General features: G+C 39.9%; 1 protein-coding gene across 7 annotated transcripts in view; it reads left to right on the top strand.

Annotated features, from left to right (window-relative positions):
* LOC129182293 (meiotic nuclear division protein 1 homolog) overlaps positions 1 to 14,733 on the top strand; it is a 53,658-nt gene that overhangs the window by 2,738 nt on the left and 36,187 nt on the right. For 3 of the 7 annotated variants that reach the window (XM_054778220.1, XM_054778218.1, XM_054778216.1), the window contains exons 1-2: positions 11,516 to 11,915; positions 12,551 to 12,624. In XM_054778220.1, coding sequence (XP_054634195.1) covers positions 11,792 to 11,915; positions 12,551 to 12,624 — 198 coding nt within the window. In that variant the 5' untranslated portion in view covers positions 11,516 to 11,791. Of the gene's footprint in view, positions 1 to 2,976; positions 3,126 to 3,785; positions 3,861 to 3,980; positions 4,096 to 4,585; positions 4,631 to 6,283; positions 10,624 to 11,514; positions 11,916 to 12,550; positions 12,625 to 14,733 lie in introns of those variants that run through there. The other 4 variants (XM_054778223.1, XM_054778222.1, XM_054778221.1 and 1 more) reach the window with 4 other exon arrangements.

Below are 14,733 nucleotides of genomic sequence, written 5' to 3'. Positions count from 1 at the left end.
GTGTGTGGTGCACGGCCACGTATGAGTGTCACGTTTCACCGACACTGTGCAAGATGACATTCACGCCAGGCTACATTCTCTCGCTTGGCGACGTTTAGAAGACAGCTTTGCTCGCATGTTTTACGCCAGGGGTGTCCTAGACCAGGGGTGTCCTAGACCAGGGGTGTCCTAAATCAGGGGTGTCCTCACACTTTTTCAGTCTCCAAGCTACTTTTACAATGACCAAGTCCCAAAGATGTACAGTATATAGAAAATATACAGTATACATGTATATTTAATGTATAAATATGACTATTTACATATATGTACATTGTACATGTCATGGAAAAAATGATGAGACAACCCTTGTTTCTTCAGTTTATTGCTCCATTGTAATGCCTGCTCCAACTAAATCTACATTTGTTAGGACAAATATGATGATGATAACAAATACAGCTCATAAGAGTTGAATTGAAGAGCTGATATCTTGCAACTTCCATGCTTTTCTTGATAATAACCAGAATCACTTAAGTTGTAACATGAATAGCTATAGCATTGTACTGCCAAACAATGTGACTCTTATGAGCTACTTTTGTTGTCGTTGTTATATTTGTCCAAACAAAGGCACCTTTAGTTGTATCAGGCATTCCTTTTTTCCATGACTGTATATCAGGGGTGCATGAGGTGATGACGCAACTGCACACGAATAGATGTGGGCGTTAATGCAGTTTTAAGCCACAAGGTGGCAGAAGTGCTTGTGATAAGAGCTTGGCGTGGATCTTTTGCACATATTCACGCACTCGACAGCAAAGAGGAAGTGAGAGAGCGTGGAGGCGTGTGGCGTGCGGAAGGTTACGTGTTGTAGGGAAATTTCAACGCACACGCGGGCACACACAGCTTAGCTCCAAATGTGAAAACAGTAACTACTTCATGGTGTCATATTTGGAAACACATTGTTGTTTTGATGATTTGTGTTGTTTATGTTGTGGTATAGTTGTTTCAAAACAAATTGTGTCAAAGTGAAAGTTAAGCTTGAAATGTATCTTTTCACAAAAAGCTGTTTTTATCCCTTTTCTAGTCGGGATCTGATATTTTCCTGAAACTTGCATATGTTCTACTGCTGATTACTAAAGAACGGAAAATGGTAGAAACAAACTTTTTTTCCCTGATTAAAGACGGGCTTCTAATCTTTCTTTTGGTAGGTTCCATGTCTATACGGCCGTAGAACACAATATTCTGTGTGCTTTGAAAAATCAGTCAAAACTGTCGAAAATGGCACTGAAGGGGTTGTCTGTGTAGCCCAGTTTCTTTAGTTCGTAGGTCTCTTCAGTGGAATCCCCCCATGGGACCGTGAGCTCTATGATGTAGACCACCTTTAGTGAAGGGGACCATAGCACCAAGTCTGGCCTCAGGGTGGTGGTTGCAATCTCTGGGGGAAAGATTAGTTGCTTGTCAATGTCGACTAGCATCCTCCAATCCCGGGCCATGGCTAGCGGTCCACTTTCTGGTTCGGTAGCCGGGTGGTTAGGCTGTTTCTGTCCCTCTCGAACGAATGTTGGCGCAGAGATGGAATTGGCAGCTCTCAAGGGCAAGGAGTTGAGGTTGTCCCTCTTGCTCTCAAGGGCTGCTGCCAGACTCTTGAGGACCTGATTGTGTATTGGGACCTCGTAGATCACGAGTGGCCACATTACCCTTGGGAGAAGTCCGAATTGTAGGCACCAGAGTTTGAGCTTCCCTGGCAGCATTGTCTTGTTGATGGTGTCCTGCCTCAACACCTGCACCTGGTCTTTGTCCCTGAGGCTTGCTGACACCATTCGAATCAGGTCATCACCAATGCAGAACCTCACGTTCTTCAGCTCTCCTTGACTACTGAAATGCTTTGTGACTTTTTCGGCTTGATTTTCATCCGGACCCATCTGATGTTCTCCTGCAGCTTTCCAATTAGTCGCCTGGTGCACACAGCGTGCTAATTATGTACATAAATCATTTATATACATAAATATAGACATTGATAACACACATCTTTATTTATATCAATAACACACCCATAAAGTAAATAAAATATCATTAAAACGTGTCGGGCCAAACATAAGACAACCCATCGTCTTAGAGGCCCGTGGCTAGAGACAAACAAGTCAAAATCAAAACAAACAAATCTTTCTTTTAAAAATCATTGTACTGCACATCTTCCCAGGTCACTGGCGTGTGTGCGTGACGGGAAGAAAAGCTGGCTCATGGCTTGGTTTGCATGGAGAAATCGGGAGACCGCAAATAGACTCTTTTTCGAGGCTTGTTCTTTAGAAAAAACACTTTTTTTACAAGACAAGTTTACAAGTTTTCATTTAAAGATGATGTATTTCAATATTAGTGGACCAACGGTTACTTTGCATGAAGAAAAAGGAACGATGTTGTGCAAGTAGTACCTGGTTTTTGTTATTCATTTGTTCTAAGATGTTTGGTAAAAACCGAAACGTACATTTTTCCCATGGGAAATAATATAAATCCAGTTAATTTGTTCCTGACGACCAAAAATATGAACAAAAACGACATTTTATAGTTTTACATGCAGAAAGCAGTGTGAAATCATTATAAATGAGGAATGGATGGAACTTTTCTCGATGAGGATTTCCCGTACGTCCTCGCGAGATGTACGTGTGTTTCTCCTTTTTTTTTTTTTTTTTTTTTTTTTGTCAAATTGCTACCGCACCCAACTGCCTTTGGCCCCTTGGCAGTTATTTATCAGTCACGCTCAATTTAAAATGCAGAATAAAAAAATGCTCAATAAAAATCTGCAACGTGTAAAAACTATCATACAAAAACTGTGGGTTACCAAAACCGAGGTTTGACTGTACAGGCTTTTTTTGTGCGACTTGAGAGTCGGATTTTCTTGAAAATCTCTCCCGAAATGCAGAATAGTACAACAACTAATTGTGTTCAGCTTTTGAGTTTCCACCGTGCTTGGTTGCAAGCTAATACCGACGTGTTTGCTACTTTCAGCGCCCATGACGGTGAAGGAGGTGCTGCAGAGCCTGGTGGACGACAACATGGTGGACTGCGAGCGAGTAGGCACGTCCAACTACTACTGGGCGTTCCCCAGCAAGGCTTTGCACGCTCGCGAGCTCAGGCTGGAAGAGCTGCAGAAACAGGTACCACACCGTCAGCTCACTTTGCAATCCTCAACCATGGAGTAGCTTGTATTGTTATATTGCAACAGAGGGTCAGCAAAGTGGGAATGATGAGGTTTGTTGTAAATATGCCGTACAGTAAAAATAGACAAAAAAATTCCCATTCGCTGCTGATCCCAGAACTGCAGCCATTTTGTTGAAATAAATAATAATAAATAATAATAATAATAAAATAAATAATGTTGAAATAAATAATATATCAAATATATAAATAAATAAGATATACATATGCAACTAAAATGAATCATATTGAATGAAATAAAAAAATCAGTATTTTGTAATAAACATTTAAGAATATATTGCAAATATATAATGATGCATTTTATGCATTAAACATCCTGTCCTGTCAATGTTATTATTAAAGGTAGTCTAACAATATTTTTTATAAAAGTAAAGTTAACAAATAACAATTTTAACAACAATTTGCTAAAAACTGTAAATGTGTAAAGAATGTTTTAATGTATTTATGTAATTGAAATTTGCCTTAAAAGTGGAGTGCCTTCCTACAAAAAGTGTTTAGGGCAATAGTGTGTTTGTTTCATATCCAGGATATTTGTTAGCGGTCAATGTTCATCTTATGCTGAGTTAATCCGCCTCATGCGAGACTCTTTACACCCAAAGGTCTCGGAAGCCAAGCAGCGTCAAAGTTCTCTACAGAATGGAATTGGAAAAGCGAAAGAAGGACGTGAGGACACGGTAAGAAACTTTTTTTTGGTCAGTGTGGATGCTAGGCCTCCAGGCTACATGACCTTCTGTGTGTGTGTGTGTGTGTGTGTGTGTGTGTGTGTGTGTGTGTGTGTGTGTGTGTTGATGTAGAAGGAGAGGAGCATTCTGCTGAAGGAGCTTCAGGCTCTGAAAGACGAGCGAGCTCAACTGCAGACCGAGTTGGACAAGTATAAGGAATGTGACCCGGAAGTTGTGGAGCAGATGAGTGAGTAGTAACACAACCTGAAGCCTAACATCATACAATTTCACACAAACACTGCTGGCACAATATAAAATCAGACCACTTGCATTTTTTTGTCCTTTTGGACAAACACAAAATCTTCAATTAGATAAATTTATGAATTTAGAGTCTAAACCAAAATGTGGTAATGAAGAAACAAATGAACTTTCATCTCTATACACCAACTGAGGATCGAACCAGCAACCATCAGGTTGGGACTAAGCAGAAATGTCACATGTCAGGTTAAATGTAAAATGATTTCCCACCAGTAGGGGGTGCCAAATAAATTGCCCATTCATTTTCAATGGGAACATTGTCACAGAAGACATGAAATTATAGCAAATGTGCGATTTTTTTTTTTTTTAAAGTCCTGATAGATAGCCAACGTTAACACGACTTAGCTTTAAAAAAAAAAAAAAAAGAAAGAAAAAAAGCCTGAAATTTTCTAACTGCACTGCCTGCTCTTGTTTTTCAGGAAACTCAAACCTTGTCGCCAAAGACGCGGTTTCCAGGTGGACAGGTGAGTCATTTTATTGGAACGATCGCACAATTATTGCAGCTGTTCTTCATTTTAACACACAAAAACCTGTTTGTGCAACAACGGGAGAGGACAATTATGACGCCAGGCCGTAATCTTCCAATCATTAAACCACAGTCACTGCAGATTCAGCAGCCCGGACGAGTTTTAGATTACCATATTTAACTCACAGGAGTCTTTGGTGACGCAGCATGATCACGCATCCACACAGGCGTTCCCTTTCAAATCTCATGGAAAGTTCACACTTTAAACTGCCTACGAGTCTTTAAATGGTGAAAATTGATCCAGTAAGACCAGACTGATGATCGGAAACGTTTTTCCTCATTGTCTTGTTGCGCTGTTTCGCAGTTGTGGGAAGGCGCTCCGCTTTTAAGGCAAAATTAAACAAGCAATGACGCATAACACCGAATGCCTATCGGCGGGGGAAAAACTTGTTAACAATCTATCAAAGCACGAGCAGCCGTTTGGTTGCAGAGGGAGCAGGGGTGGGGTGGGGGTGGGGGTGGGGGGTGGGGGTGAGCCAACAGTGCCATCAAGTGGCCAAATGATGCGAAGACGCAACTGTTACGAAGCAAGCGAAGCAACAGAGGCCTGACTTTTCCCTCCCGATGATCATGGATGTTATCTTCTGCTTTCTTCAGATGGAGCATATCTCGTATCGCCCAATATAGCAAACATAATCAAATAAAATAAGACATAATATAGACTCACAGGTCAGCATTAGGAGAGTTCCTTTTTGTTCATTTACCTCCTATTATGTGCAGTACTTCCTGCGGTGGTTATTGTCTCATCAATGGAACATTACTGACATCTAGTGACCAGTGTAGAGTACTACATATCCATCCATCCATCCATTTTCTATACCGCTTCTCCTCATTAGGGTCGCGGGGGCAATCCCAGCTGACTTCGGGCGACAGGCGGGGTACACCCTGGACTGGTCGCCAGCCAATCGCAGGGCACATAGACAAACAACCATTCACACTCACATTACTGACATCTAGTGACCAGTGTAGAATACTACATGTCATCACGATATCGTTGAATGCGTCTTCGGAATGCCTTGTATTTGTATTTTACCTCATTTAGTCATTTTTATGCTTGGATAAAATATATTGAGTGAAGACCTCCTGCAATTTCCAACGGCTTTGGCAAGCTCAACGTGAGTTTATTCATAGCTCACGGACTCGTGTGCGCATCACAATATTTTGTGATGTGGACACGTGCGCCTTACATAAGAACAAATTTGTTTTTTCCTCTAAATTTCGCGTGTGCGGCTTATACATCGGAATTTACGGTATTTGGTAATGTCGAGCCTCATTATAAGGCATGGGAAGCATGTGATAGAACAAAAGAGAAGTGGGTTATACAGTACAGGTATATTGTCATCATTTAAGGTAATATATCAAATCATATTTCATCAAAGAGTCATTGAAAATCGTGGAATGCACACCAATAATTCTGTGTTTTTAATTTTGCCGTTTTTAACACAACAATGCGACAAAAAAAAAAAAAAGGATCGGTTGCTGTCGGTCTTTCTCAAACTGGTCTGTGGTTGTTTCGTTCCTGGACTAAAATGGCTGTTGCAGCCACACCCCATACGTCTGCAGTGGCAAACATGTTCATTTGTCTTTCCAGACAATGTTTTCGCTATAAAGTCATGGACGAAGAAAAGGTTTGCGTTTGACGACGGCCGCATCGATAAAGCATTCGGGATCCCTGAGGACTTTGACTACATAGACTGACGTTCAACCTTTTTGCTTTTTTCTGTTCATTTCCTGGAAATGTCAACTGAGTTTGGTGCCAGATGGATTTCATCGGCCGGTTATTCGACTTTGCTGCAACCCGAGACGTTGCAGATTGTCCATTAGTGGTTGTGCGGTGAAAAGCACTTTTGCACACCTGTTGGCCTACGAAACAGAGTTCTCCACGTTGATGATGGAGCGGAATAGACATCGGTGTGGTCCACAGTGGGGTTTTTTTGTTGTTGAAGGTTTCAACTCGTGTTGTGCTCCAGATGCCACACTAGTCTATTTCGTTTGCAGTTTTGTTAAACAAACACGTGCTGGAAATGTATACATAATAAAAAAGCATGTGGTTTTTCACACTGTGGTTCAAAACAGGGGTGTCCAAACTTTTTCCAGCAAGGGCCACATTCTGAAAAATGAAAGGATGCAAGGGCCAGTTTGATATTTTGTAGGATATGCTAAGAAGTTATATACACAGTATATATTTCAAGAAAAAAACTGCACCTCAGCTTTGTCAAAGGTGAAAAAGCCTATTGTTACGATCAACTCCAGTCCTTCTTTTTCCCCATTTTTGGTGCTTTTTAAATTTTTATTTTCCAAACATTTCAACTTTTTTCTTCAATAATCTTTTTTTAAACTCCATTTTCGTAGTATAATGACTTTATTCCCATAATATTTTGACTTTATTCTACATTAGTTGTCTTCATATTAAAATTATTATTATTATTATTATTACAATAATTGTTATAAATTACATATTACTTATTTTTTGGTCTTTTTGTCTTTTTTTTTTTTTTTACTTTTATTATAAAATTTTGCTGATTTTTCCATTTTAGAAGGTTTTTTTCCCCCAAATATTTCAACGTTCTTCTTAAATAATCCTTGTAAATGTTCTTTTTGTCATATGACTTCATTCTCATAATAGTCTAACTTTTTCCGCAGCCTTATTTTCCAAAAATGACGAATTTATTTTGCTTTGTTTGTTTCTCATCATATTACAACTTAAAAAAAAAACAAACATATTTTTTCTTTAATAAGTCAACTCTGTGCTACTAAAATGACATTAGTTGTCCTCATATTACAACATTATTCTGATTAAATTTGGACTTTTTCTTGTTAGATTACAATTTTTTTCTCTTAATTTTTTGACTTTATTCTTATAAAATCACTGCTGATTTTTTCATTTTTGCTGGTTTTTTTTTAGAAAATTTTCAGAATATTTCAACTTTCTTATAAATAATCTTTGTAAACTCCCTTTTCATAGTGACTTTCTTTTTTTTCTTGTAAAATTTGAGCTGTTTTTTTTCCATTTGTTCTTTTTTCTCCCCAACTATTTAAATTTTCTTCTTGTAAATTTTCCTAGTGACTTTATTCCCAAAATACTTTCACTTTATTTTCATGACCTAACCGCAACCAGATTTTCCTAAAATGTAAACTTTTGTTTAGTTTCTCATATTACGACTTAAAAAAACATGTCTTTTTTCCTTTAATATTTGAACTCCATGCTACTAAGGTGACATTATTCTTCCTCATAATGTTACAACGTTACGGTAAGAAATTATGACTTTTTCTCCTTAGATTGCAATTTTTTCTCTCTTAATATTTTTGACTTTATTCTTGTAAAATGACTGCTGATTATTTCCATTTTGGCTGTTTTTAGTTTTCTTGTTAAATTATATATTTGGACTGGGCCGCAGGGGGCCGTACTTTGGACACCCCTGGGTTAAAACGAAGAGCGGTGCGTTTGCTGTGATAGTACGGTTGCAGCGATGAGTGAACTCTGGTGCGGCTCTGTTCGCTTGAGCTGAAAATGACAGCAAAAGCATGCAGAAATGACAAATATATTTAAGAGACAAAGCGTTGGATGTCTCTCTGCTCTCTCTCCCTTGGTGTGTGGGAGAACTCTTTAAAAGTATTCTATACAAGCTTTTTGTGGAATCTAAAGTGGTAAGTATAGCAGCATATTCAATCTAGCAAGCCCCATTTTGAGGGAACACCAAGCCAACGGCACCAAAGTGCGCACCAAGGTTTTTTTTTGTTTGTTTTTGTGTTTTTCGGTCTGGACCAGAGTATGCTACCAGCAAGCACTGTTGACGACTACAAGCTTGATTTTTCATTTTGTGTGAAATGAGATGCAGAACAGAGCGCTTGTGTGTTTACCCACTGAACACCTGTCAAGACCAGCATGTCTGGCTTTGTCCATTTCAATCTCGAGGTGCTTTTTGTGGCCTTTTAACGTTCCGCTTTGTGTGTTTCCACTTTGTTTTCCACGATTGCGGCTCTTTAGGAAGGCAACTGTTGTTCAGAGGTTACGCTAACACACGCTGTCTGTCAAAATGATGCTTTAAAACCAGTTTGCCGCCACACAGCAGCCGTGTTTGTTCGTCGAAAAAGTGGCGTAATAGGAGAAACATGTCGATAAATGCCTGAGTGCAAGTTTGTTTGACACACCCACCCGGTGTAACGCGAGTGTACGTTCATGTGCGTACCTGCCCGACCTGTCTTCACTCTCAATCTGCTGACTCCATAAAGTAATCCTCCCTCCCTGAGTGAGTGAGCAGGCATTTTTTTCATTGTGTGTCTCGTCAAAGGACAACACTATACAAAGTCAACTTGGATATAAAGTACAATAATCCCTCATTTATGGCGGTTAATTGGCTCCAGACCCGGCGGTGCTAATTGAATTTCCATTATTAGAGCCCTCTAGATATGAACTAACACCCCTATAGGCACCTTTACACTCATATTGCCCAGTATAGTAGACATAATAAAAGAAAATAAGCCATTTAAGACATCAATAAGTCTTGTGCTTGTAGGTGTTGCTGTAAATGTGTTCATGTGGCGTGGACAGGAAGTGAGGTTGGGGGTTCAGTGTTGAATTTTAGCTTGGCGTGGGTTACGGTGGCAACAGTATAGCCCGGGTTAGGGGTTATTGTGCCTGTTGTGAGATCATTCAAAGCTGCAATAAAAGCCTGTTGTTTCAGCGATCAGGTCTGGTGCTTGTGTGTCTCGCCCAACATTACAGTAACATTACTGACGCCTAGTGACTAGTGTAGAATACTACATACCATCGCACCTTGAATGCATCTTCTGAATGCCTTAGATTTGTTTTTTACTTCATTTAGCCATTTTTATGCTTGAAAATGCTTCATTTATGCAAGTCTGTGAAATTTGCATATTTTTTGGCTAATAATAGGCCGTATTCAACCACGAAACCGCATGATTTATTCATATAAAAAAAAAAAATTGTGATCCAGTGAAGCTGCAAAATTGAAAGTGCGAAGTGGCGAGGGATTACTTTACTGTACAGTGGGTTCGGCATTTGCGACATTGCGAATTAACAAATATTTTTGTTCAAACAATTTTCTTATGATTTTTTTTTCTCTGAAAATACAACCTTTTTTGTGCAGAAAACACATCTCATTCACCTCAAGTCACAATTTTTACACGTCTATGTATGTATGCTTGGTTGATAACGTGTTTTTCGCCAAACGTTGAGATGTCACACTTTATTTGTCGGTCCTCGAAGGCACCAGAGACCTGTAAAAACATGAAGATGTCCTCGAAGAGCATGGCAACACGACGCATAATCCCAGGTGTCGGTGGTGAATCAGATGGGTTTTCTGCGAAAGAAACAAAGCAACAGATTTTTGGGGAAAAAATAAAAAAATAGTTTGACCAAAAATCCCGAATTTGCGGGGTCGCAAATGCCGACTTGCGGCTGCGTGATTATCCACAATGTACATGCATTTTTAAAAGCTGGTTTCAGCCCAAATCATGCAATAATTGTAGGCTTGCAATGATGGGCCCGGATGCTAAATTGTGTTCCCCCCCGCCCAACCTAATTTTCCAAGAATGACAACTTTATTTTGTTATATTTGCTTCTCGTCTGACTTCGGAAAAAATGTTTATTTTCAACATTTCAACTCTGTGCAATTAAAATAATAATAATAATATTCCAAGTTTATTCTTTGCAAAATTGCAATTTTTATTCTTGTTAGAATACATTTTTGTTCGCATAATACTTGGACATTATTCTGGAAAAATTACAGCTGAGTTTTTTCCATTTCTGCTGGGTTTTTTTGTTGTTTGTTTTTTTTTCCAACTATTTCAACTTTCTTTTTTTTTTTTAAATGTTTCCCGAGAAATTATAACTTAATTTCCATAATATTTAGACTTTATTCTCATAACGTAACTTTTTCCACAACCGGATTTTCCAATAATTAATAATAACTTTGTGTTTCACAATATAAAAAAAATAATGTATTTTTTATTTCATATTTCAACTTTATGCTACAAAAATTGCTTTTCTCATCATACTATGGTGTTCTCTTAAAATAATGACTTATCGTTAGATTGCATTTTTATATATTTTGATTTTATTCTTCTAAAATTGCTGCTGATTTTTCCATTTTTTTCTTTTTTTTGTTTTCTTGTTAAATTATATTTTTGGAATGTGCAACGGGCCAATAAAACAAAAATGGACGTACCTGGTCTAGTGACTAAAAAAAACCAACACTTTTTTTTCTCATCATATTACGACTTTTAAAACATATATATTTTTAATATTACTAAGGTGACATTATTTTTCCTCTTAATGTTGTGCCCTTGCCTCATATTAGTGTTTTTCATATAAATTAGGACCTTTTCTTGTTGGTTTACGATTTTTTTCTTAATATTTTGACTTTATTCTTGTAAAATTTCTGTTGATTTTTCCATTTTTGCTTATTTTTAAAGAAAATATTTCAAGTTTCTTCTTAAATGATCCTTGTAAATTTTCTCTTTGTAATATCATGACTTTATTCACATACTGTCGCTTTTTCCCCAGCACAATTTTCCGAAAATGACAACTTTATTTTGCTTTATTTGTTTCTCAGCACCACTTTAAACAAAACAAACCTAATTTTTCTTGAATATGCCAACTCTATGCTACTAAAATGACATTAGTACCCATAAAATGTTTTGAAGGTTGGCGGGCCTGTTACATTTGGAGACTCCGACGTGAGCGCATGTATCTCTTATACTGTAGCATCTGTCGGGGGGGTTGAGGGCGTGATGTGCAATTCTCTGCCGAGACATGCGGGTTCACAGGCTACGACTACAGGCTACAATAGTCGCTTTTATGGTAAATGTTGATCCGAAATTGGAGAAGACGTTGTTCAGTTATGCAAATTAGACAATAGCGACTTTAAAGACAGCCAATAGCTACTTTCCTTACTGAGGAGTTGGCAACGCTGAGAGGCAGAGGAGGGAGGGGCCGTGCGTCAGAGGAGGTGCCTTCTTCTTCTTCTTCTTCCTCCTCCGAGCGGCTTCTGTTGCCGCTGTGGCCACTTGCCGAGAGAAAGAAGCACCGAGGCGGCGGCGGTGGCTGTGGCGAAACACAAGGCGAGGCAAGAGCATGGCGGGGCCGCAGGACTTCCAGCAAGGGAGCTACTGTCACAGGAAGACGTGGATCAACGCACTGTTAGGAATACTGCAGTTATTACTACCCTGCGTCCAGCACGGGGGAGCCCAGAGACAAGGTTTGTTCTTCTTGTTAAAAGTCAGCTTTGGAACAGTGCGCACTATTGTCAAGTTAGGTTTATTTATTTGACAGCACACCCCCACCAATGCATGCTTTTAATGGGGTGAAAAAGTACACTAAACACGCGCAAGACAAGTCTGGGTGCGTTGGGATTTATCTACAAGTAGCCTCTCACTGCTTGGTGTTTTTTGTTTTTTTTAAGGCCATTTTCATGAAAACATGCTAATGTCGACTAGTCCATGCTAACACGACTTCCCAGTGGCCTTTCAGTTACCTTTTTACTCGCACGGTCGCCGTGTGTAAACGCTCGTTTGTGCGCCACGGTCGTAATGTGCTTTACGATTACGGTCGTAATGTTGGTAATGTGCTTTAGCGGCTGGAATGAGGCTCTCTTCGTAAACAAGTTTGTTAGCCGCCGAGCTAGCTCCTTTCTGCTAGCCGTGCAAGCTAGCAGCAGGCGAACAGCCTTTTGTCAAACGATGCCAAGGCATTTCAACGCTGCTCTGTTTATTCGCCCTTTTGTAATTACATGGGAGCAACCTGATTATTTTAGACACATTTTAGAACTGCTAAATATATGCAGTTACTGTTTTTAAACAATGTATCTTTACATGTGTGTTGTGTCATTCATAGCTCTGAGTCAAATGTCCACCAGCGTGGTCGAAGTCTGGCAGCCAGAGGATGCAGACACATTAGTCCCACTTCAGGTAAAGAAATGATTGTTTACCGTCCTTGACGTATATATTTTATATACCAAAGCCTCCTTGAAGAGCACGTGTTTCATGCATTGTTTGGCTTCACTTGGCACGTCCACGTCTTACCCCGCCACTACTCTTTGTCTCCGGACTCCATTGACAATTTGAACAAATTTTCACTTCTCGTGCATATTATGCGGTTGCAAAGCTATCGGATGTCGAATCTGCGCGATGCAATGAGTGCTGATGACCACCGGCTACCATGCGGCTGCCTCACATCTTCCATTGTACACACAAGCAGGGGCCCAAAGTGGTGGGCACATGGCCAGCCCGCAACGCTGCGCCAGACTGTGTGCATTTAATAACGTGCGTTACTGTGGTTGTCGTTTGCAGTGAGGTAGGACTGTATTGGGTCATACTTGCTCATAGTTCAACTCTTTGTGTGTGAAAGATAAGGTAACCAACTGTACGTATTTAGTTATGCATGCCGTACATAACATTACAGCCATAATTAATTTTAATTACATTATTGCATTTGCACAGAACATGACTATTATGTTATTTAATTGCGTATATAATGTATTTGCATGCTCTCCCTTTTAGCTTGTCAGGGTATACCTAATGTGTCCTTGCCAGTGTTTCCCGCATTGCTGTTTTGTGTGTAAGAACTGCAAAGTGATATTAAATATGCTCGTGTGTGTGATTACGTAAGAGAGAGCGCAGGAAAGGGCGTTAACAAACAGCTGACTGTCATGTTACCTGAAAGGGGGGGGTCATGGCTTCACCTCTAGGCTGTTTGCGTTGACACTCTGGAGTTAAACTGAGCCTTTCACGTTGAACATGTGCATTCACATTACAGTTGTGTGACTATTTAGTTTTTGTTGGTAAATTAGACATTTAGGCACCATGGTATTCCATGGTTTGAAAAATACTGAAATTTTCCATCATACGGTTCCTGCGGTATGAGAGAAAGTGGAGGTCCACGCGGCCACTGTGTAAAAAGACTTTGTCGCGTCCTGTGTTATTCCTCGCAGTCGGACCTGGGCCGTCGCAGTCGGACAAATTAACCGTCACGAAGTAGCTGCAGCAGCACAGACGTTAGCTGCCTCACTAGCACCGTGCGGCGAGACGTGTGCCTTTGTAGGGCTCTGCATCCCGTAGCGCGTGGAGTTAGGGTGGATATCACCTGGCTGTGGAACTAATGTATGAGCACATGACATACATTGTTGACGTGAATATCATAACCTAATAAATCGTAAATGCCATCGTTTAATAGGTTGTGGCGTAAACACGGTATGTGCACGACACGTTTCAGCCAGCAATTTTTGTTTTTTTTCCCCCCAGAGTCTGGCCCTTTTAAGAAGAAATGCATTGCGGGAAGTTGAGTGTTGTAGTTCTGTGCTTCGTGCTGTTTCTTGTTGTGGTTGTTGTTAGCAAACTAGCTAACTGCCAGTACTATAAACAAAAGAAGAAACACAACGACAAAACCCACAATGTTGCCGAAACGTGCTGAAGGAAGGCAGAAGTTCTGTGGCTGCAGGGCACCATTACGGAATACTGTAAATGAGTCTTTGATTCATGGAGGAGGAGTAAAATACGACGGCAGGAGCAATATGTCTTAACAAGGATACAAAAACACTACAGCCGAACAGCGCCAGGACGAATATGCACGAGTGCGAGTCACTTAATTCCCTGTGTCCAACCTAGTAGGTTGATCATTAAAATTCAAACGAAATTTGAACTTTGAGAGTGTTTTAAACAAGAGAGAAATGTGAGAAAATGCTAATGCCTGTCTGAGAAAAGTGTATAAAGTGTATGGTGAGGGCTTTTACAGCCTTAAAACATATAATCATTGTAAAAAAATAAAGTTGGCCACTTCGCGTATTTCACTTATTGTGGGCTATTTTGGGAACCCCGTATAGCATTATTTACTGACAACATTGCACTCGCGTGGAAGATTCCTTCAAAACAGTCGGCGATTACTAAATGTGGCGATGTGATTCAGAAGGAGACGGGGGGGTGGCGGGTGAGCGGTGCAAACCGTTGGCTCCCACTGATCAACAAGCAACAATTTTTACGACAGTCACATGACTCGGAAACGGAAGTGAAGCTTTGTGCGTG

Source organism: Dunckerocampus dactyliophorus, chromosome 6 (genome assembly GCF_027744805.1).
Source record: "Dunckerocampus dactyliophorus isolate RoL2022-P2 chromosome 6, RoL_Ddac_1.1, whole genome shotgun sequence".
Lineage (NCBI taxonomy): Eukaryota > Metazoa > Chordata > Actinopteri > Syngnathiformes > Syngnathidae > Dunckerocampus > Dunckerocampus dactyliophorus.
The sequence above is the reverse complement of the archived record's forward strand: the minus strand, read 5'-3'. Positions and strand labels throughout refer to the sequence as shown.